Source organism: Juglans regia, chromosome 11, assembly GCF_001411555.2.
Source record: "Juglans regia cultivar Chandler chromosome 11, Walnut 2.0, whole genome shotgun sequence".
Taxonomy (NCBI): Eukaryota; Viridiplantae; Streptophyta; class Magnoliopsida; order Fagales; family Juglandaceae; genus Juglans; species Juglans regia.
Window position 1 is genome coordinate 2,292,032 of NC_049911.1, and position 22,527 is coordinate 2,314,558.

General features: G+C 35.2%; 1 protein-coding gene across 1 annotated transcript; it reads left to right on the forward strand.

The window, feature by feature from the left end:
* The first annotated feature begins 10,922 nt into the window (after window positions 1-10,922).
* Window positions 10,923-21,356, forward strand: LOC109012724 (acyl-CoA-binding domain-containing protein 4). The gene is made up of 18 exons (XM_018994517.2): window positions 10,923-11,310; window positions 11,938-12,008; window positions 12,756-12,819; window positions 12,910-12,981; window positions 13,898-14,089; window positions 14,178-14,255; window positions 14,708-14,818; window positions 14,972-15,038; window positions 15,410-15,471; window positions 15,794-15,933; window positions 16,273-16,399; window positions 16,481-16,595; window positions 16,961-17,049; window positions 17,229-17,312; window positions 17,397-17,585; window positions 19,649-19,804; window positions 20,233-20,292; window positions 20,838-21,356. The coding sequence occupies exons 1-18, from the start codon at window positions 11,149-11,151 to the stop codon at window positions 21,021-21,023; spliced, it is 2,025 nt and encodes a 674-aa protein (XP_018850062.1). The 5' UTR covers window positions 10,923-11,148; the 3' UTR covers window positions 21,024-21,356.
* The last annotated feature ends 1,171 nt before the right edge of the window (window positions 21,357-22,527 follow it).

The window sequence follows — 22,527 nt, forward strand, 5'->3', positions numbered from 1 at the left end:
TTTAATTTTTAATTTTATAATTAAATCTTATCATTTAAATTATGTGAATAATTTGCTCTTCACACAAATTTAAAAATAAAATAATTCTATTGTAAAAACTTAAATCGAAATTGAATAATACTAAATATAATTTTAATTTTAAAATATATAACTCTTGCACACTTCATTTAAAAAAAGTGAAGTGCACAAGACTTAAGAAAGTGTGGATCTCAAATTTATCATTTTTTTAAGAAAGTGTGTTAAATTTGCACACCCCTAAAATTACACATATTATTTTTCATAATAATTGATTTATATCTAAAAACAAATATAATAGTGTAAAACTGATTTTAAAATATATTATGAAATTTATTTTACATCAAAAAGTATTTCTAAAAAAATAGTAAACCTCAGTGTACCAAATTGGTGAGTAAAATAATAATGCCTTAGCTAGAAAGTGATTTTTAAAAGTAACTTATAAATTAGCTTAATCTGATGTGTTATGTCAATACGTAAAGTTACTTTTTTTAAAAAAAAAAATAAGTAAACAAATTTTATTGATCAAATAATAGGTAGAGCCATGTACAGAATTCTAAACAGTAAAAACAAAGGCATGCCCTTCACTACGTAGGCGCATTATGGATAAGAAAATCATGAAGGTTCATGTCATTCAAGTCAATAACAATGGCTCAAATACAAAGAGTTATAAAGAATAAATCTTTCAGCTCCTCTTGCGATCTCTTAGGGCTGAGCACCGATTGATTCGGAGTCGGAGGGCCCAACCTCCGACTCCGACTCCGACTCCGCAATGTACATAATCCGCTCCGACTCCGACTCCGACTTGTCGGAGCGGAGTCAGATTTTTTTATTTTATTTTTTTATCTTTTTTAACTTCATATTTGACCCACTTTAAAAAAAAAAAAAAAAAATTTGTGAGCTTTCAAATTTCAACTTTCTCAATATTACAATCTAAACTAAATAGAAAACCTAGACATGCATGCAATATCAATCTAATGTTATCATTATACTAAAAGAACATGCAAACAAAAACCTGCATATCACACCTATTTCAAAGGGCCAAACTTACTGATATTTACATCATCCATCATCCATATCCTCATATCCACATCCAACTAAATAATAATCACTTCAATAAACATCCACATATCACACCTACCATCCATCATCCATCACATATCTAACAAAAAAGAAATCTAAAATGTTCTAAGAGCCAACCAAAATAAATGTTCCAACAACATTTAAATATTTAATTACAAACTTTCAAATGCACCAAAATAAAATAAATTACAAGCTTCCAAATTACAACATTCTAAATGCCCAACAAATGAACCAAAATATATTAAATGTTACAAATTTCCAAATGTTCCAACTTCCAACTTTCAAGTTGTGCCTGAAAAAAAATGAAAATATTAGTAAGAAAAACAACCCAACTTTAATATCATATGAAAAATAAACAAAGTAGAAGTAAGGTCTCGGAAACTTAAATATATATGGACCAATGGTATAAATAAAGTAGAAGTAGATAGCATAGTTGTCTTTGAAAAGTAAACAGAATTTAGCATGAAGCATTTAGTATTTTGGATAGTAGCTCAAACCTCAAAGGCTCAATATGTCAAATTGTCAATCATCTTCACGAAGTAAGTTGGCCATACCAGTGATTAATTCTACATTAAGATGTTAAAGTATAAGAGGTTAGTATCAGAAAATGTCAAAATCAACATATATAACAACTTAAAAAAATCTCTAAATACATTACCTGAGTCTAACTTATAACTCTCCGCATCATCAATGGCATCCGTATAATTTTGACTCAAGCATATAGGAGTTGATTTCAACCAGTTTTGCGTGCACACAAGAGCTTCGACAGTTCTAGGAGCCAAAGAACTCCTAAATGGATCCAGGACACGGCCTCCTGTGCTAAATGCCGACTCAGATGCAACGGTGGTGATCGGAATGGCCAAGATATCTCTTGCCATTAGGGCAAGAACCGGATATTTGCTTGAGTTGACTTTCCACCATACCAAAATTTCAAAATTCCAGTAGGAATCTCAACATCCTCCAACAAATACCGCTCTAGTTCAGACTTACAATCCATCAAGGATGCTGATTTTTTATCTTTATGGAATTCGAACAAAAAGTCCATGGGATCATCATCATTACCGGTACCACTATTACTCCCCATTGATGCACTAGCCTCACCACTCCGACTCCGATTTGACTTAGACCCAGTTACGCGGCCACCACAAAACCCTACATATTGTTCATATAAATATTCCATATCTCTCTTGAGGAGTACAGCAAACTCCTCACCCCTCTCATCCCCCAATGTTTTGTTGAACCAATATGCTTGAGCAACTAATTTGTACCGTGGATCAAGAATGGCAGCAACAAACAACAATCAATTATTTTTTCAATATCACCCCAATATTTATTATATTTTGTCTTCATTCTCAAAGCCATTGAACTCAAGCGTCGATTACTATTGGTACAAAAAACATTCAAATTTTTATGAATATTAATGAGCTATTGGACATACAAATTTGATGTAACATATAGTGTACCAGAAATACACATGGTGACATTATAAAATACATGAAGAAACTTCGAAAAGTTTCTTATGGTCTCCCAATCATCAGCCTTAGGAGCTCTTAGACCCTTTTTCCCATGCCCATCCTCAGATAAATAAACTCTTGAGTAGGGATCCTCATCAAGCAAAAGTTGGAAGGCTTTTTGATACTTCTCAGCCACGTCCAACATAAGAAAAGTCGAGTTCCATCTAGTAGGCACGTCGAGGCACAAGAAACTAGAACATGACACTTTTGACCTATCAACACAAGACTTGAAAGTGGCAAGTCTTTGGGGAGAAGACTTCACATACTTAATCAAATTTCTGACTCTTATGATCGAGTCATCAACATCTTTCAAACCTTCACTCACAACAAGGTTTAAGATGTGTGTCGTACACCTCATGTGAATAAACTCGTGAGCTGCAACACAATCCTCACTTCCTATTTCCCTTGTTCTCAACCAATCAATAGCAGAGTCGTTAGAGGTAGCATTGTCCACCGTAATTGTGAGGATTTTGTCAATGCCCCAATCAAGCATACACTCCTCCAACTCCCTCCCAATCGTTGCCCCCTTGTGGTCACTAATCCGAACGAATGAAATGATCCGCTTCTGCAACTTCCACTCACCATCAATAAAGTGAGCGGTCACACACATGTAATTAATATTTTGGATAGAAGTCCAAGTGTCAGTGGTCAGGCACACTCTTTGTTTGGTGGTCAAAAACATTTTCTTCAAGCTATCTTTCTCTTTCAAAAATAGCCTCATACAGTCACGCATTACGATAAATCGAGAAGGAATTGAAAACCTAGGATCAAGAGATTTAGTGTATTCCCGAAACCCTTGGTCCTCAACAACCCTAAAGGGTAACTCATCCACTATCACCATCCTAGCAAGGGCTGCCCGGATTTTTTTCTCATTGTACTTGGTCATCCCTAAGGTCTTCTCCCCTTGGCCTTCAATTCTTGCTTCCGGGACCAAGAATGTTTGAGTGTTGTCCAACTTACTCTTACGGTTTTTGGGACAAAGTTGGATGTGTGTTTTCATGGCCGAAGTGCCTTGCCTTTTGGGATGGCATTTCCATTGCCTCCCACAATGGTTACAAGTAGCTATAGGCTCTTCAGGATCACAATCGGGCACTCTTGTGAAGTGGACCCATACTAAAGACTTATTCTTAGGAACTCTACTACCAGGTGGAGGGCGAGGGTTAGAACAGAAGGCACTAGGAGTCCGAGTGCCTACCGAAGATTCTATTGGTCCGATGGACTCTTCAACCATGGGACAAGGAGCATCAATAGGCTGTTCAGGGATGCAGGAGAAGATGCAGTTGTGGATGTAGACGTGTTTCTGCCTTCTATATTCATGATTTAAGAACTAACACACAATAAACAAATAAAATAATACGGTTAAGACAATCACTAAAACAGCCAAACACAGCCCCAAAAGCATAATACAAACTCATTAACTCAACTTGTGGATGTTTTACAATCACTAAAATAGCCAAATATATTTGAGAAAACAACATCAAAAATTACATATAATCGGTTACATATAATCACTAAAACAGCCAAATATATCACATATAATCGGTTATAATCACTAAAACAGCCAAGATGTTGTTTGCCTAATACAAATAAAACTATCATTTATAGAATGAAATTAAACACATCAAAATCAGAATCACTGCAACCTCTTTAGCTTTCCATGTTCAAATCCTTCTACATCAGACTATTCGTACAGCTAGGAATTAATTATAGAACCAACAAAAATCAACATTATCAACCTCAAAGATTCGAAAAAATCAACATTATCAACCTCAAAAATTCGAAAAAATCAACATTATCAACCTCAAAAATTTGATTAAAGAACAGAGATGGATTTGGGTAATCGGTTACCAAGAGGAGCTGCGGCCTGCGTGACTCCGTGAGAGGAGGGTTGCGCGAGACGGCGAGAGAGGGGCTCTGCGATTCGGGCCGTGCGAGGGAGACGCTGCGCGAGAGAGGGGTTCTGCGAGAGAGGGGTTGCGCGACAGAGAGGGGCTCTACGATTCGGGCCGTGCGAGGGAGACGCTGCGCGAGAGAGCCGAGAGGGCTGTGGCGCTGCGAGCCTGCGCGAGAGAGAGGGACCGGGTGACTTGCGCGAGAGAGAGGGACTGCAGTGCAGACCTAATTCTAAGATAAATGAATCAATACCCTCCCAGTATCCAACGGTGCCGTTTTTGCTGTAATGATAAATGAATAAGTTTTTTTTTTTTTTTTTAAATTTTTATAATGAATAGTTACTATAGTAATATACTAATATACATTATATACTAATTAATATGAATCTATTTTATATTATATATATATATGAAGATTCATAAAAAAAATATATGATATATATTATTATATAGGGATTTAGTTATACTAATAGTTATATTAGTATTAGACTATTAGTTATTATTAATACTATATATTATACTAATAGTGATATTAATACTATATAATATATATAGTTATAGTTATAGTCATTTAGTATAACTATATTAGTATAAGAATTTAGAATTAGTTGTAGTGTATTAGAATAACTATATATTAGTATTTGCTATAATGATTTTAATTTAGTATAACTATATATAGTATTAGTATTAATATTAGTTATACTATATATTATACTAATAGTGATATTAATACTATATATTATATATATAGTTATAGTTATAACTTATAGTCATTTAGTATAACTATATTAGTATAAGTTATAGTGATTTAGTATAATTATGATACTACAAGTTATAACTATAGTCTATATTAGTATTAGAATTAGTTGTAGTGATTAGAATAACTATATATTAGTATTTGCTATAATGATTTTAATTTAGTATAACTATATAATAGTATTAGTATTAATATTAGTTATACTAGTAGTGATATTAGTTATATTAATAGTTATATTAGTATTAGACTATTAGTTATTATTAATACTATATATTATACTAATAGTGATATTAATACTATATAATATATATAGTTATAGTTATAACTTATAGTCATTTAGTATAACTATATTAGTATAAGTTATAGTGATTTAGTATAATTATGATACTACAAGTTATAACTATAGTCTATATTAGTATTAGAATTAGTTGTAGTGATTAGAATAATTATATATTAGTACTTGCTATAATGATTTTAATTTAATATAACTATATAATAGTATTAGTATATTAGTATTAGTATTAATATTAGTTATACTAGTAGTGATATTAGTTATACTAATAGTTATATTAATAGTTATTATACATTAGTATTATATGTTATTATAAATTTATAGATTAGTGTTTATACATTAGTATTACAATATTACATGTCGATGTCATTATTCATCTTAGTGTTTATAGTATATTATATATACATTAATTATTAGTATTATATGCTATTATATTTATACATTAGTAATTTAGTGTTACATGGTAGTAATATTGTAAATTTGTAATAGTATGATATTTACATATAGTTATATACTAAACTATTATTAGTCAATTTAGTCTATATATTGTAGTATAAATATATTATTTAACTAGTATATTATTGAGTTTAACTAACTATATAAGATATAGTTGTATAAAATTTAAATAATTAATATATAGAAAAACACATATTTTATAAAATATGTATAAACTCGGAGGCGGAGGCGGAGGCGGAGGGCGACTTCGGAGGCGGATGCGGAGGCGGAGGCGGAGGATCGGAGTCGGATCGGAGCGGAGTCGGAGTCGGATCTTCAATGGATCCGACTCCGACTCCGACTTCCAAGAAGAAAAAACCTCCGACTCCGACTCCGACAAGTCGGAGCCGGAGCGGAATCGGAGCGGAGCCGGAGCGGAGCCGGAGCGGAGCCGGAGCGGAGCCGGATTCGGAGTTGGATTGTCGGATTTTTGCTCAGCCCTACGATCTCTCATTGTCTTCAAATGTCCTGTCATTATGTTCATGCCATAAACACTACATAATGCATATAGGGCTCATCTTCCAAACAGCTTTAATCTGTTGCATGCTTTTTAGATTTGTCCAACTGGCCACCATTGCCACCATTGTCTCCAGCATAATCCAAAACAAGTCTAATCTCCTGAACACCTCATTCCATAATACCCGAGTTGTCTCACAATGTAGTAAGAGATGGTTTACAAACTCTCCCCCTTCTATACACATGCAACACCAATCTACAATGATTACTCTTCGTTTTCTCAAATTTTCGATTGTGAGAATCTTCCCGAACGAGGCTATCCACACAAAGAAAATATATACTTTGGGAGGTACATTATGTCTCCAAAGTCTTCTCCACGAAAATTGAGTTTTTGATTCTTGTGTGAGAGCCTTATTAAAAGAGTGAATCGAGAATACACTTTTTCCATCGGATATCTACCACATTAACTCTTTTTACTGAATGCTTGGTTTTATGGAGTACAAAAGGTTGTAAGAATATTCAAAATTGCTCATTTTTTAGTCTTGTGTCGCCCTAATAAAGATGATGTTCCAACGGATTTGCCTCCCAAATATCTCCATGACTTCCGCCACTGAGACATCTTTAGCACTGGCAATATTGAACAGTGAAGGGAATATCTCTTGTAGAGTACTATTACCGCACCAAATATATCTCCAAAATTAATCATGAAACCCTCACCCAACTGAAGTATAGTATAAGGGTGTAACCAGTTCGGTCCGGTCTGGTTTTCAGGTTTTTTTTAAATACAAAAAACATATAATAAAGTGTTACTTCTTATAATAAAATGTTATTAATAATTATATATATATATATATTATGTTTAAAGCATATGATCAATTAAATTTTCATCTTTAAGATTAAACTTTTATTTTATAAATTATAACAACATTATCTTATATATAATTATATTAATAACATATGATCAAACAAATTATAAATGTTCATATTTAAGATTAACATTTTATGTTATAATTTATAAATTATAATATGAAATTATTTTATATATGATATATAATTATATATATTATATTTAAAAATTTAATATATAATTATATATTATATATATAAATATTTTGTATAATATATAAAATTAATTTGTATATATATATATATATATATTTTCAACCAGTCCTGTCCCGGAAACTAAGGAACTGAAACTGGATCGGATTCGACTGGTTTTCATAAAATAGGAATCGGTTCCGAACTGGACCAGTTCAAAATCGGACCAACCAGTCTGGTTTGGTCCGGTCCGGACCGATTTTTCGATTTTCCGGTTTAAATTTACACCCATAGTCTAGTGTGTCTAGTCAAGACTTCTCATCCTCTTCGAACATGTTTCCACAAACCCACTTCATATGCCCCTTACTTCTTTAGTGCACCTCTCCCTATAAACTTAAACTTCCATATTTGTTCTCAATCACCAATTTTCACAGGACTTCTGGTTCCTTATGACATCTCCACAGCCATTTACCAAGTAACGTCCAATTAAAGATCATCATTCTCCTAATGCCCAAACCACCATTAGAAATGAGGCGGCGTACCTTCTCCCACTTGATTAGGTGAAACTTGAACTCCTCCCTCATTCCACTCCATAAGAAATCACATTGGAGTTTCTCAATTCGAACCGCCACACTTATAGGTATAGGGAACAAGGATAAAAAATAAATTGGTAGGTTAGATAAAGTACTTTTAATCAACGTAATCCTACCACCTTTTGACAAATACATCATTTTCCATCCTGTCAGTCTCAGCTCTACTTTCTCAACCAATGTGTCCCATAAAGAAGACGCTCTCGAATAAGTCCCCAACAGAAGGCCCAGGTAAGTCATAGGAAGTGAGGCTATCTTACATCCCCAACATGTTGGCTAGCTGTCATAAATTAAGAACACTTCCAATAGGCACCATCTTTGATTTGTCGAAATTCACTTTCAACCCGGATGCTACTTCAAAACAAATGAGCAAGGCCTTCGGTGCTTGAATATGATTTTGATCACTCTTACAAAAGATAAGTGTATCATCTGCAAACAACAAGTGAGATATGTTAATGGTTCACCTCTCCGGGGTTCTAATCGAAAAGTCATCCACAAAACCATTATTAATCAATGTCGAGGTCATCATACTAAGCACCTACATCACAATAACAAACAACAATGACGACAACAGATCTCCTGGTCTTAGGCATTGTGTGCTATGAAAAAAACCAGATGGACTACCATTTATCAACATTGAGAATTTCACCGTTGATATGCACAAATGAATCCACGACCATCACCTCTTCCCAAAACCACACCTCCCACGAAGGTAGAGAAGGAAATCTCAGTTAATGTGATCATAAGCCTTCTCCATGTCTAGCTTGCAAATGATCCATATTGTGCCAGCCTTCAATCTACTATCCAAACATTCATTAGCAATAAGAACCACATCAAGAATTTGTCTCCCTTTTACAAAAGCATTTTTGGGGTTTTGTAATGATTTTCCCCACAACCTCACTTAGATGATTCGCCAACCCTTTGGAAATTATCTTATATACCTCATTAACTAAGCTTATGGGCCGAAACTCCTTAACCTCCATAGCTTTCACCTTCTTTGGTAGTAATGCAAGAAAAGTGGTATTAAGATTTTTCTCAAAATTTTCAACCGAGAATAGCTCCTGAAACACCCGCATAAGATCTTATTTTATCACTTCCCAACAAGTTAGAAAGAAGCTCATAGAGAAACCATCAAGCCCCGATGCCTTGTCTTTACCCATTTTCTTCACTACATTGTAAACCTTCGCCTCCTCAAAGGCCCTCTCCATCCAAGATACATCATTCAACTCAATGGCGTCAAAAGCAAGACCATCAAGAGTAGGCTGTCATCCCTCCCTCTTAGTTAGAAGCTGCTCAAATAAATCTACTACATGATTGTGGATAACATGCTATTCCTTACACTCAATACCGTCAATTTTTAGCATCTCAATATTGTTGTTTCTCTTATAGGAGTTCACAATTCTATGGAAAGATTTGGTACTTTTATCTTCTTCCCTCAACCACAAGGCTCTCGATTTTTGAAGCCATGATGTCTCTTATAATAATATAATCATTTCAAGGTCCGTAGTCAACATCGTCATTTGTGCTAACTCGTCCTATGTAAGAGGCTGAGTCTCTTGTAACCTCTCGAACTCCTAGATCTCCATCACATTGATTTTCTCGTGCTTCCCTATATCTCCAAAAGACTGCATATTCCAAAACTTCACATCTTTTTTTAGTGCTTTTAGCTTACCCGCTAGAATGAAGTTAGGGGTACCTTGAAACTAACACGAGTTCCTCCATGCAACCCATCTCTATTTCTCCCTTCATGTGTATACTCCAATAGAACCTCCATCTGTCTCCTCCATCCCCTCTCCCCTTCACCTTCAAGTACTAACAAAAAACTTATTCCTCCCTCGCAATACTCTGCCACCACCATATAGCGCTCTCGATTATTTGAGCACTTATGTGCTATAAAACTACGATATCCTTCCCTATTTGTGGTATAAAAATCATTATTTTCCCCACTCAAGCATTCTTTCACTGGTCCTCCAAGCCATTGCACTATCTTTGAATCCAGCAGTAAAGTACTCTCTCCTTTCCACCCTCTCTCTGTGATATGTAACAGAACACCTTCTTTCACAAGTATGAAGAGTTTTGACTCTATTACAATCTCTCTTTTAAATCCCATCATACTAACATTGAGAAAACTATTATGCCATTAACGTATCACCAACAAGCAATGAGAGATAAAAGTGTTTCCACAAAACTAATTGACATTAAAAAATTTATTTTATTATAAAGTAGAATTAATATATTACATGAAATTATATCAATTTATAAATTTATAAAAATTTGTTGTGATTATAATATTTTTCAAGACAAAATCGAAATAAAATAAATGTATATCCTTGACTTAAAAAGCATAACGTCCTGTATCATTGTTAACTTTTGTAATGTGTGTTAACAATAGGGTTAAAATGTAAATTAGGAAAAAAATTAGAAATAACACGAGTCTTATCAAGCGGAATGTGGTAATGCATAATTTATACCCCTATGGATTTTAAAAAATACAAATAATTATAGTTGAAATATAATATTCACCTAATATGTGTCCATCAAATTAATAATGTTATTTAAATATTTTACTGGTTTTTATGTTTAAAGTTCGGTTTCATTATAATTTTAGATGAAATGATATAAAATATTTTGTTAAAAATTGAATAAAATGATATTATAATATTATTTTTATTTTAAAATTAAAAAAGAAAAATTATTTATTATATATAGAATTTGAAAAAAATTGTATTTACGATACGAGGGAGATATTTTCGTTTTGCAAACCGGATTCTTTATGTTTTGATTCGTACCAAACTTCTCATTTCTGTTTGTTTTTTCTTTGGTTTACTGGAAGAATCCATTTCATTGTTTTCCCGTTTTCCGCTCGAAAACTCAACGGGGAGAGAGAGTGAGATCTAATCCAAAGACGAGGCATCCACCCCCAAACACGTTCCTGAATTTCTTTAGCATTTTCCAGCTGCAATATTTTCCAATTGTTAAATACCCGTCGATCTGAGCGCAGACCACAGGGAGACCAATGGCGATGGCGCGGGCGACCTCTGGGCTCCAATACCCGGAGCGCTTCTACGCAGCGGCCTCCTACGCCGGCTTCGATGGCGACCCTAACTCCACCTTCAAGGCACTCACCTCCAAGTTCTCCAAAGAATCCGCTGCCATCCTTTATGGCTTGTATCAACAGGTACCACCACCATAAGCCAATTCTCGTTATCTCTATTCCGTTTGTCACCGATCCGGTGCTTTTCGATTAAACCGCACGCCGCTTTGGTTTTTCTGTTCTGATTTCTGTTCAGATCAATGGAAAATATCATTGTTGGTGGGTGCATTGCGTGTCAATTTGGGGTTGATTTGATTTGCGTGCTGTATTTGGTGCAACGCTGCGCTTGATTCGGTTTTTTTGGATTGTTAGTTTTTTGGAGCTATACGCAGCTTGAGTCTCTGTTGTGCGTGGTCTATATTGGTAATTGGGGTTGAAATGCCTGCGTTTTGTTGTTTGAATGTAGTTTTTAGGTAGATCTGGATGTTAGGGTTGATATCGGCTCCTTGGAAATGGCTGATCTGTGGTTGTGAATCTTGTGATTGGCTACTGCGGAATAAGTGGGGAGAGGGGAGGGGAGAATTTGAAACTCGGTGAATGAGAATTGGGATTAATCTGTATGGCAATTTAAGTGTCGATGATTGAGTAGCTTAATGTTAATGTGGAGTATTTGATCGGTGAATGTTTCAGAGTTTTTGACGAAGAATTGTTTCTTTGATTTGGTGTGCTCGTCACTGAATACTTAATTTTCTGGTTTCATTTCAATTGTAGGCGACAGTAGGACCTTGTAACATACAGGAGCCTAATTCTTGGAAAGTTGTTGAGTATACAAAATGGCAGAGGTTCGTGTCCTTAATCTCAAACTCTTCTTTCAGATTATTATTATTATTTTGATTAGGATCATATTATTGTTTTTTATCCTAGCAAACACTATATTCACTCTTGTAGTGTAAAATCTTTTTTTTTTTTTTTCAAATGAAGTTTCCTAGACGTGGAAATGAAACTATTATCATAATGCTAGGAGAGTGTAGGTTTTGCACTGTTCTTAGGTAAATTCTTCGTTAACTGTTCTTGGTTTGAAAATTAGATGCCGAAAAGTATTTTGTAATTCCTATTCGTTTCAGGCTTCTTATACTACAATACATGATATATGGGACTAATTAGTTTGCAGCCTTAGTGTTGGGAAAGCCGAAAATGGCTCGAGGGAGAAGTTTGAAATGTTAATATAAAATAGAAACAATGCTAATTAGGGCATTTTCTCTGAATTCGACATTTGGTATATTAATAAAGTCTTGTTTTACTTATAAAAAAAAAATATAAAATAGAAACAATGCTTGTTAGAATTAAGAAATCTATGAAATAATCACACCAGTGTTTAATTCTTGTGGAGAGTTGGGTGGGAGTTTTCTGGGATGTGGAAAAAGGTAACTGCTGTGACATACAATGTATGATGCGGAATGTGATCCTTATGCAATTTTAGGCCATCTGATGCTTGGTTTCCTTGCCTTTTTACTTGATGTATGTAGTTTCATTTATCTGTTTTGCTACTTTTTTATTTCATTTGCATAAGGATTTTATTATTTATGCAGTTGGAGTGGGCTTGGAAACATGTCATCCACCGAAGCAATGCGTCTCTTTGTGAAAATATTGGAGGTCCATGCAAATTAGATTTTCTGGGCCATGCCACTGTAATTTCTTGCAGGAGCTTAGCTGATTGTTTTCTTTTCTTTTCTTTTTGGGTAGGAAGAAGATCCAAGTTGGTATTCAAGAGCATCTAACTTTGTTGCAGAGCCTGTAATGGATGTCCAAATGAATGTGAGTATGCAGAACTTGTATATATTTGTGGTTTCTTCTCGTTCTACTTTTAAAAATTGGCCATGGATTCATTTCTCAGTGCCAATTAAGAATTCAATGTTTACATTTGAACATGATTGATGACTTACTAACTAGAGTAAGTGCAATATATCTCTGCTGTCACTACCCATGGACACCAACAATATTACCGGTACCGCAACTGCTGTTGCTGGCTCTATATTTTGGCAAATATCCATTCTCCTTTGTACTGATGCTACCCCGAAGACACACCAAATCACAAAAAGCATTGTACCACATTAACAATGTCTCACTTAGACCTCCATTACCATACCACTGCCACTTCCTACTCCACACCATCACCCTTAACCTCACTGCTTTCACACTTGGCATTGCCTGATTGCGACCCTTCTTCCATCGCCACTGCCAACACCACTACTCAGTTATTTTATCACATAATCAACATCACTCTGTCCTCCATTTTTAATCAACTGGCTTTATTTTGTTTATTGAAAAGTTAGACATGCTTCTCCTGGGTGATCCATTTTAATCCGCCAAGTTTGTCTCTGATGTTTTCTTTAAATGTGAATGTATAGATCTCGATTGTTGGTTGGGCATGTATATACATTCGTGTTTCATTTACTTTTGATAAGGTCCATTCAAAATAAAAAATAAAATCTTCTTGTTTTTGTAAGTATATTCATTTATGTTCTCACTCCCTAGTGTTTGGATCTTCTCCAATATCTGTTTTTAGTATTGTGATGGGGAAAGAGGAATAACTGGTAATTGAATTGCATGTTGACGAGAGCCTTAACTAACATTATACTTAGTTTTGCATGGGGGGCTATAAATCTCTCCCTTCATTGCTTTCGTACTAACTATATGTTTTTCTTGTGTAATTTTCACAAATGGTACATAGCATAATTCAACAGTTGAGCCAGTGGTTGTGAATGGGAATTCTTTTGAGACAAAGACTATCCCAACTGAGAATGGGAGCCTGACGGAAACTCAGGATAAAGATGTTGTCTTGGAAGGCCTTGGTTCAGTTACTGTCTATGATCAATGGGTTGCCCCTCCAATATCTGGTCAACGCCCAAAAGCCCGATATGAGGTATATACATGTCTTCTCTGTAATATAAACTGGTTCTAGGCATTTTCTTCTTGTTCTTCTTTTGTCTGAACAAAGCACGTATTTTCAGCATGGTGCAGCAGTCGTGCAAGACAAGATGTACATATATGGAGGAAATCATAATGGTCGTTACCTCAATGATATTCATGTAAGTAAATTATCTGTACATAGACATACATAGTTGAGCTCATGCTATCTAGAATAGCTTCTTCCATTTTATCTTTTTTCTTGAGCTATAGCCTAGGTGCTGCATTTTCATTCATTATCTCCTGTACATCATTCATATTTGGCTTACTCTCCTTTGTGCTATTAATTTATATACATATATATATATATATATTTTGGGGGGCGAGTGGGGAGGGAATATGCTCTTTCAAATTTTGATAATTGTTGCTCCTTTCAAAAAGGGAAAAGTAAAAGGAGCTATCACTTGGTGACTTGCGCATATAATTCTGTGCTTTTGCAATTCTTAACTTTGTTTCTTAATGTTTTTTCTTCTTATAGATGAAGTCCCTGTTTTACATTCAAAATTTATTTATTTTTTACTTTTACATTTATATGATTACAAAATTTTCTTCCCTAATTTGAGGAGCAATGCAGGTCCTGGATTTTAGAAGTTGGGCTTGGTCAAAGATTGAGGCAAAGACTGGGGCTGAGTCACTTGAGTCATCATCGCCAGTGACATTTTCTCCTTGTGCTGGTCATTCCTTGGTTAGTATGTAGACTTTTCATGAAGATTTATGAACTTTTACATAACATCTATTTTCTTCTGCAGACATTTTCCATTGATAACGCTGATAAAAAAAAAATATTTTCCATTGATGACAATTTTAATTAGTGGTAAAAATATCGTTTTTTTTCTAGATACCATGGGAAAATAAGCTTCTTTCAATTGCTGGACATACAAAGGATCCAACCGAAACTATACAGGGTAATGTCACTGCTACTTACTTCTTTGATATATTCAGAGTTTTCCACCTGTAGAAAATTTCACATCAATAAAAGTGGAAAAATCGTGGAAAGTTTTAAGTTGGAGAATTGTTTAGTGCGAGAAGAGAAAAGTCTTGCAATAAAATGGAATCTTCCCCCATGTCTAACCCAAATTTTCGGTTACACGCCATTCGCCTGTAGAAAGAGATATATCTTCTCAGGATTATTGACAGTGAAATGGTATGGTAGGTTTTATGATTTTTTATTAATTATTTTATCCTAGTCAAAAAAGAAAAAGAAATCGTACGGTTGGCTTGCACTGCAGTTACCCTCATTGTAGTATTTCTAAACTATTGTTCTCTATCATGACAGTGAAGGCATTCGATCTGCAATCCAGCACTTGGTCAACATTAAAGACGTATGGTAAAGCGCCGGTAGGTATCTGGTATTTTCTTATGTTTTTAAATCTCTGACAATCAAGAAATATATGAATCCTTGCCATGGTTCAAAATCTTGAATCAGGAGTGTGCTTATGGTTTTTGGATGTTCCTAAGATGGGTGGAAATTTATGGTCTTGTCCATTTCGGAATTAATTGTCGATAAAGAATCTAGAAAAATCATATTTCTAATTCTCTGTTTTCTCAGTTTGGCGTTACTTTTGAGCTCACTGGTACTTTTAAGCTAAAATTGGTCACTGTTCTGAACCATGGTGCCCCTTTATGTGTCATAAATGTACCTTGTACTCGTGCTTCACAGGCATCACGTGGAGGTCAGTCAGTGACCCTTTTTGGGACAAGCTTAGTGATTTTTGGTGGAGAAGATGCAAAGAGAACTCTCCTAAATGATCTACATATTCTCGACCTAGAAACTATGACCTGGGATGAAATAGATGCTGTGTAAGACATCTCAAGCCTTTTTATTCTTTTGTTTCTCTTTTTTTTTTGTTGGCATGGGGGTGTTACTCTTTATTTGTTAATGGCATCCATACAAAAGACAATTTGCAATTGTAATTAAATCCAATTTTCTGCAGTCTGTTCTTTACTTGTATGAATACTCTTTATCTTGAAGGCTGGCTTATAATAGACAAAGAAGAAACATTATCTTTTAGGCATATACCATGAATAGTTTCATTGTTACATTCTGTGTACTGTCCTCTAGAATATAATAGAATAGAATATAAAGTAGATATATATTGGTAAATTTTTTTATCTTATCATATATTTATTATTTTGCAGGGGAGTGTCTCCTTCTCCGAGATCTGATCATGCTGCTGCAGTGCATGCTGAGCGTTATCTTCTGATTTTTGGTGGTGGTTCTCATGCTACTTGCTTCAATGATCTGCATGTTCTCGATTTGCAAGCTGTAAGATAATCAACTGCCCCTGAATCTATCTTGCTCCCCACTGGAACTGTTAGTTATCTTTCACACATTTCAATTGTGTAGATGGAATGGTCAAGACCCACTCAACAGGGTGAGATACCGACTCCACGGGCTGGACATGCAGGTGTGACAGTTGGGGAGAATTGGTTCATTGTTGGTGGTGGTGACAATAAGAGTGGTATGCAACCTACAAATTTAATATTTGGATATACATCGTGATCGAAATGTGATTTAATATCATGGAGCACAGTTTGATTGAGTTGACTTAGATTCTTGAAACAGATTCTAAGCAGACATTTATTCACTCTGTGGGATAAGATTTTGAAGTGAATGGCCTTAATCATTTCATTAAATGCATTTTGAAGTTATAAGCTTTAGATCTTTCAGCTCCCTGATAATTATCTGTATTTTTTTACTGGGTCTGAAATGTAGTGGTGTCGTATTATCTCTTTTTGAACAGGATATGAGCTACAACTTTTAGCGGAAGTGCTCCATATTTCCCAATCAATTAACTATTTATTTTTTCTCATTTACTTCTTGCAGGAGTCTCGGAAACCGTTGTCCTTAACATGTCTACACTTGTTTGGTCAGTGGTAACTACCGTTCAAGGACGAGTTCCAGTTGCCAGTGAGGTATTTGTTTTGCAGGAATCTTTAATTGTTCAATTAATTTCAAGGCATTGATCAAATAATTTGAAGGGTTTTTGTCAAAAATCGCCGCTGGTTTCAAGCAAAGTCATCCCAGCCTCTTTTGGAGCTTGATATTGTTTTTTCTGAAGTTGTGGGTAACTATCTAATTTTCTTCTATTCAGGGCTTGGGTGTGGTTGTAAGCTCCTACAATGGTGAAGACATACTTATATCTTTTGGAGGATATAATGGTCGTTACAACAATGAGGTGAAGGGTTGCTTTGACTTAGCCGTGGTTTTATTCTACTGCTTTTGCTTCATATTCTTTCTTTATTTTGCTTCTTTCTGTTAGGTTAATGTTCTAAAGCCAAGCCACAAATCAACCTTGCAATCAAAGATGATTGAAACTCCTGTCCCAGACAGTGTTTCTGCTGTGCACAATGCTACAAATCCTACAAGAGATGTGGAGTCTGAGTTTGACGCAGGCCAAGAAGGGAAAATTAGGGAAATTGTTATGGACAATGCTGAGTCAGAGCCTGTGGTATGGAATTCTTGCTAATGTTGAAATATTGTTAATTTTTTGGCTTTTATCTTAGTTCACTGGAAATATGCTGCTATGCTATCTGCAATCTTACTGTTGACATGGAGATCCCACTTAGCAAATACAGGAATGGCTTAGGGTGTGCCTTGCCTCTGATGGAGTCAGAATGCAGAACTCCGAGCAGAATCTAATTGGAGTCAGAACCATTCTTGGACCTTGACTCCAATTCGGAGATAGTTCTGCCCGCATGTTCGGTGCCAGAGAGGTCTCGGAGTTATTGTTTGGAACTGGTTTTTTTTTTTCCTCACGCATTCTCAATACCAATGAATAAAAAAAACTAATTAAAGGAAATATTTTACAAAAAAAATCCTTCCTAGAACATATCCCAAGAAAACCAAAATACACCCACAAATTCTTAGCAAGTCCTGCAAATATAACTACAAAATCACAGATTTTTCCCGCAAATACAACTACAAATTCATAGATCTGTCCAGAAAATACAACCACAACTACCAATTAGGGATCAAAGACTCAAAATATGACTAGGTCTTCGAGACTATAAACATCAAGATCATAAAGACCTTTAACCAAACCACCATCCACAGCGAAAGCCATGGGAATAAATCATTAAGACAAAGACATAGAAAGCCATAGGAACGAATGCCAGAGTGGAGGACTAGAGCGATCTATTGAAGTGACGAAAATCAAGGATGACAGAGAGAGAGAGTGTGTGTATAACTGCAGAACGAAGCTAGGTTTATGTGAATGTGATTAATAGATGGATAGTTAATGATGTCGTTTTAAGCATATTTTTTAGATAATAATAAGCAAAAGAATAGTCAAGGCATTTGAACCCTAGATTTGGAGGTATAGATTAAAGTGGTTTAATAATTAGGCTGCTCAATTATCATTGGTTTAGAATGACACAATTTTATCAGATCAAGTAAATTTTATTCTTTTCTTAAATAATAGTCGGGGTCAAAGTTGAAGTTGCAGAGTTTTGTCGGATTGCAAACTCCAATATTGACTCTTTTAGAATTCAAACTCAGATTCTGAATTCTGGAGATTCTGACTTCGATCTGTTACCACCCAAGGAAAGTTTAAGCCACATTTGAGCATATGCTCCAAAAGGATTAGTCAATGTTACCATCAGAACTCTTCAAATCATTAAAAGGGCAATAACTTCTCCTTCCCAAGCAATTTGGGATCCCATTCATCACCACCTATACTCAATCCAAGAGTATTATAATCTCCCCTTCCCTTAAATCCTTGGCATCGTCATCAGGTCAATTCATCATAGGTGGCATGACTTAGTCTCACATTTCTGGTTAGGTTTAGCTTTGATATCTTTTATAATGATTCAAGGAAAACCCAAGACACTATGTGCCTACACTCCAAGAGGACCAGTCAATGTTAAATTTGAGCTTCTTGAAATCCCTATAAAGGGCAAGAACTTCTCATTCTCAAGTAACGTGTGATCTCATTTATTACCTGAGTGTAATTCGAGCAGAAAGCAGAATGAAGTCGGAGTTTAGTGTTTTTCACAGTCCTAGGGATTACAAACACCAATAGTAACATAAATTTACAAGTGCTTCCACTGGAAATATTTGTGTTGCATTTTGTGAGAGAGAGCTTCTTGACTAAACTCAGTGTTTGTCTCTCTTAGGTATGGTAAATCAATTTTGAGCCTCAGTTAAATGACCTGGTTGTTATATGCCGGATAATTTAGTACATTAATTAATTAATTTTCTTCTGAAATTTTCTTTTCTTGATCTATAAACAAATTTTATTGACATAAGAATAGGCAAGAGCCCATGTAAAATTTCTCCTGAAAATAGTAAATCTACTCTTGATGTTTTATTATTCTGCAGAAGATACATTTTTTCAAGAACAGTAGCTCTTCGTTTCTTGTACTAATTCCGCATAGGACACATATGCCACTCCTAAATTGTTCCCAATATCCATTTAACCTTTGTTTCTTTATGCGCATTCATGTAACTTGTGCTTACTCTCCCTCTCTCTCTCTCTCTCTTTGGCACAACCAATTTCTGTGCTTCACGCAGAAGTCTAAAGGTGAGCCAAGCAATATTCATCTTTTGGCAACCTTCAAGGCAGAGAAAGAAGAATTAGAGTCATCATTCAGCAAAGAGAAGATTCACTCTCTGCAATTAAAGCAAGAGTTATCAGAAGCCGAGAATCGTAACACTGAACTGTACAAGGTAAGAAGTTGCATGTGTAAAACAAATATAAAATTACTTTGTGTTTATTTTTAGTGTATTCTTTGACAGAAGCAGAATCTGTTAGGAGATCTATTTAATGCAGTGTGAATAACACTTTTTATTATCTTTCAAATGCCATTTCAAAGAAAAAAATTGTTTTGAACTTTTGGTTGTGGACGTGAGTATTGGACAAAAAAGGGAAATGGGACTCTGAAGTTAAGGGGAGTAAAAGCTTGCATTTCTTAGATTTGCTTTGATAATTCAAATTGAGAAGTGTTAGGTTTACAAAGAAGATTACAAAAAGAACTTGCAAACTGACGCGGCTAATTCTTTTTGTGGACCGAGCATTTCCCATGTTCAGTAAAATGTTGCATATTTTTGCCCTTCTCCCTATATATGTCCTTAATTTCTTGTATTTTTTCTTGTAGGAGCTCCAATCTGTTCGTGGTCAGCTTGCTGCTGAGCAATCAAGATGTTTCAAACTTGAGGTATCTATGATTCTATCTCATGCTGTTAAACTTGGTTAATTAAATTGGAAGACACCTCTATTACTTGACTTCCACTATTTGAATGAATGAATACCTTCATTCTGAGGAAAGGGGAAAGCCCAACCTTTATGACCGGATGTCATTATAGACACCTTATGGATGTGTGAAGACTGGAAGTCGAGATATCACTTCATGTTATTGAAAGTTCTCACCAGTTGACAGCCTCTAGCTCGAACATGTAATCATTAAGTGGAATAGATCATTGTAAGTGTGACAGTTATTGAAGTAAGTGGTGAGCATGAAAAGCTCAGGAATAAAAATGAACGGTTCAATTGCTGGAATACATTTTACTTGTATAAAAAGATTCAGTCTTCATCCTTGATTTTATCATCCTTAGTCACACCGGTTAATGTGGCACATTTTAAATGGCTCCTTAGGTTCAAATGTGTCACATCAACCAGTATGACTAAGGATGAAGGATAACATTGCTAAAAATAAAAATGTTGGAATATGATTGTCTGCTAATTTACTCTATGAACGGACAGGTTGATGTTGCAGAACTACGGCAGAAGCTCCAAACAATGGAGACATTACAGAAGGAACTGGAACTCCTCCAAAGACAAAAGGCTGCATCCGAACAAGCTGCCTTGAATGCAAAAGAGAGGCAGGGGTCTGGTGGGGTGTGGGGTTGGCTTGCTGGAGCCCCTCCTGGCCAAAAGGCCGATGCCTGAAAATTTGCTTAAGCTTTAGCCCAATTAGTGATTGCAAGATTTGGTTCCCTATTGATCGATACTTCTTTCTCATATAATCATATTTTCAATTTTTTTTTTTTTTTTTTTATGTTTTTTCTTCCCTCACCCAGAAAAGATAACATTTTCTTTCCTGTGACGGAAATAATATATCAGGTTTTTGTTGGTCAGAAGCAATTCCCCTTTGTTTCATGAATGCATTTACTGTAATTCAATCATCTAGTTTTTTGAATTGGACTGTTAGTGTAATATTTTGCTTGTAACCAAAATTTTGTTGGAGTTTGTATTCGAAGTAAAATGTATTATTTGAGTGAAGTAGAGATTTCCATTGTTTATTATAATTTTGGTGCCCCTTGAAAAGATTATTTTCAGATGCTTTCTGTAAATGTTCCTTTACAAATGCTCGCGCACACCTTCTGTATACACCTCATTCCATACATAAATTTTATTGTCATTTTGTAAGGGATGGGAACAGTTTCAATGACCTCTAGTTTCTAGGAATCTGAATAGCTAGTTCCTAGGAACGTAATCTAATTTTTCACTTAATCTAATTTTTTTTTATATAATCCTATTTCTCTTATAATCTAATTTGTCATAAATGCTATTTGAAGTTAGGTCAATTTGTAGACTTATTTTTAATGCTCTTAGACTTTGCCTTTTTTTTAAAACTTCTTTCCTACAACTCTTTTATTATTAGGGTGACAAGAAGAGAGATATTGAGTAAGATATAGAGCACCTCTACAATCTAATTGGATTAGTGTTTGGAATTTGATACGATTGGGTTTTGAATATTAGTTTCGGCCAATTCAAATTCCAAGTTCATTCAAAATCAATTTAATTTCAACCCTAATCAAAACTCAACACACAATGCCAAATCGACGGAAACACTAGGAGAGACAAGGAGATGGAGATGGTAAGAGGCTGAGGCTGAGATAGAGAAGAAGAGGAAGACGGACGAGGAACTTGAGACGAGAAAGCAAAGAGAAATACAGTTGAAACTACCGTAGATGAAGTTACACCAGTTTCGTATCAATTATTGCGGTTGAAGAAGGAAACCATTTCCTACTCCATAGACTTGGATGGGAGAAATATGTTAACTCGAAGTTTTAGGGAAAGTAATAAGATAAGTAGAAACGAAGAGTCGATTACAGTTTCACAAGCCAATAGGCAGTGCATGGGCCCTACGTGCCATTTTGGGTGGCACGTGAATCTAACTCGGCCACAATTTTGCAATGTTGCTTCTTGGTCTTGGAAATTCGATGGTATACATGTAGCTTAGAAGTGACCAGAAGGCAATAAATCAATCATTTTCTGTCTCAAAAAAGAGAAAAAAAAAAACACACACACACACACACCGAAGATTTACATCAATGACTTCTAAGCTAGAGTAGTGTTCTTGCTTCGTATTTGAACCTGTTTGGATTACTCGATTGGGGTGTAGATATTAAAAAAAAAAAAACATTGGGGGAGAGGGTTGAGAGCTGTT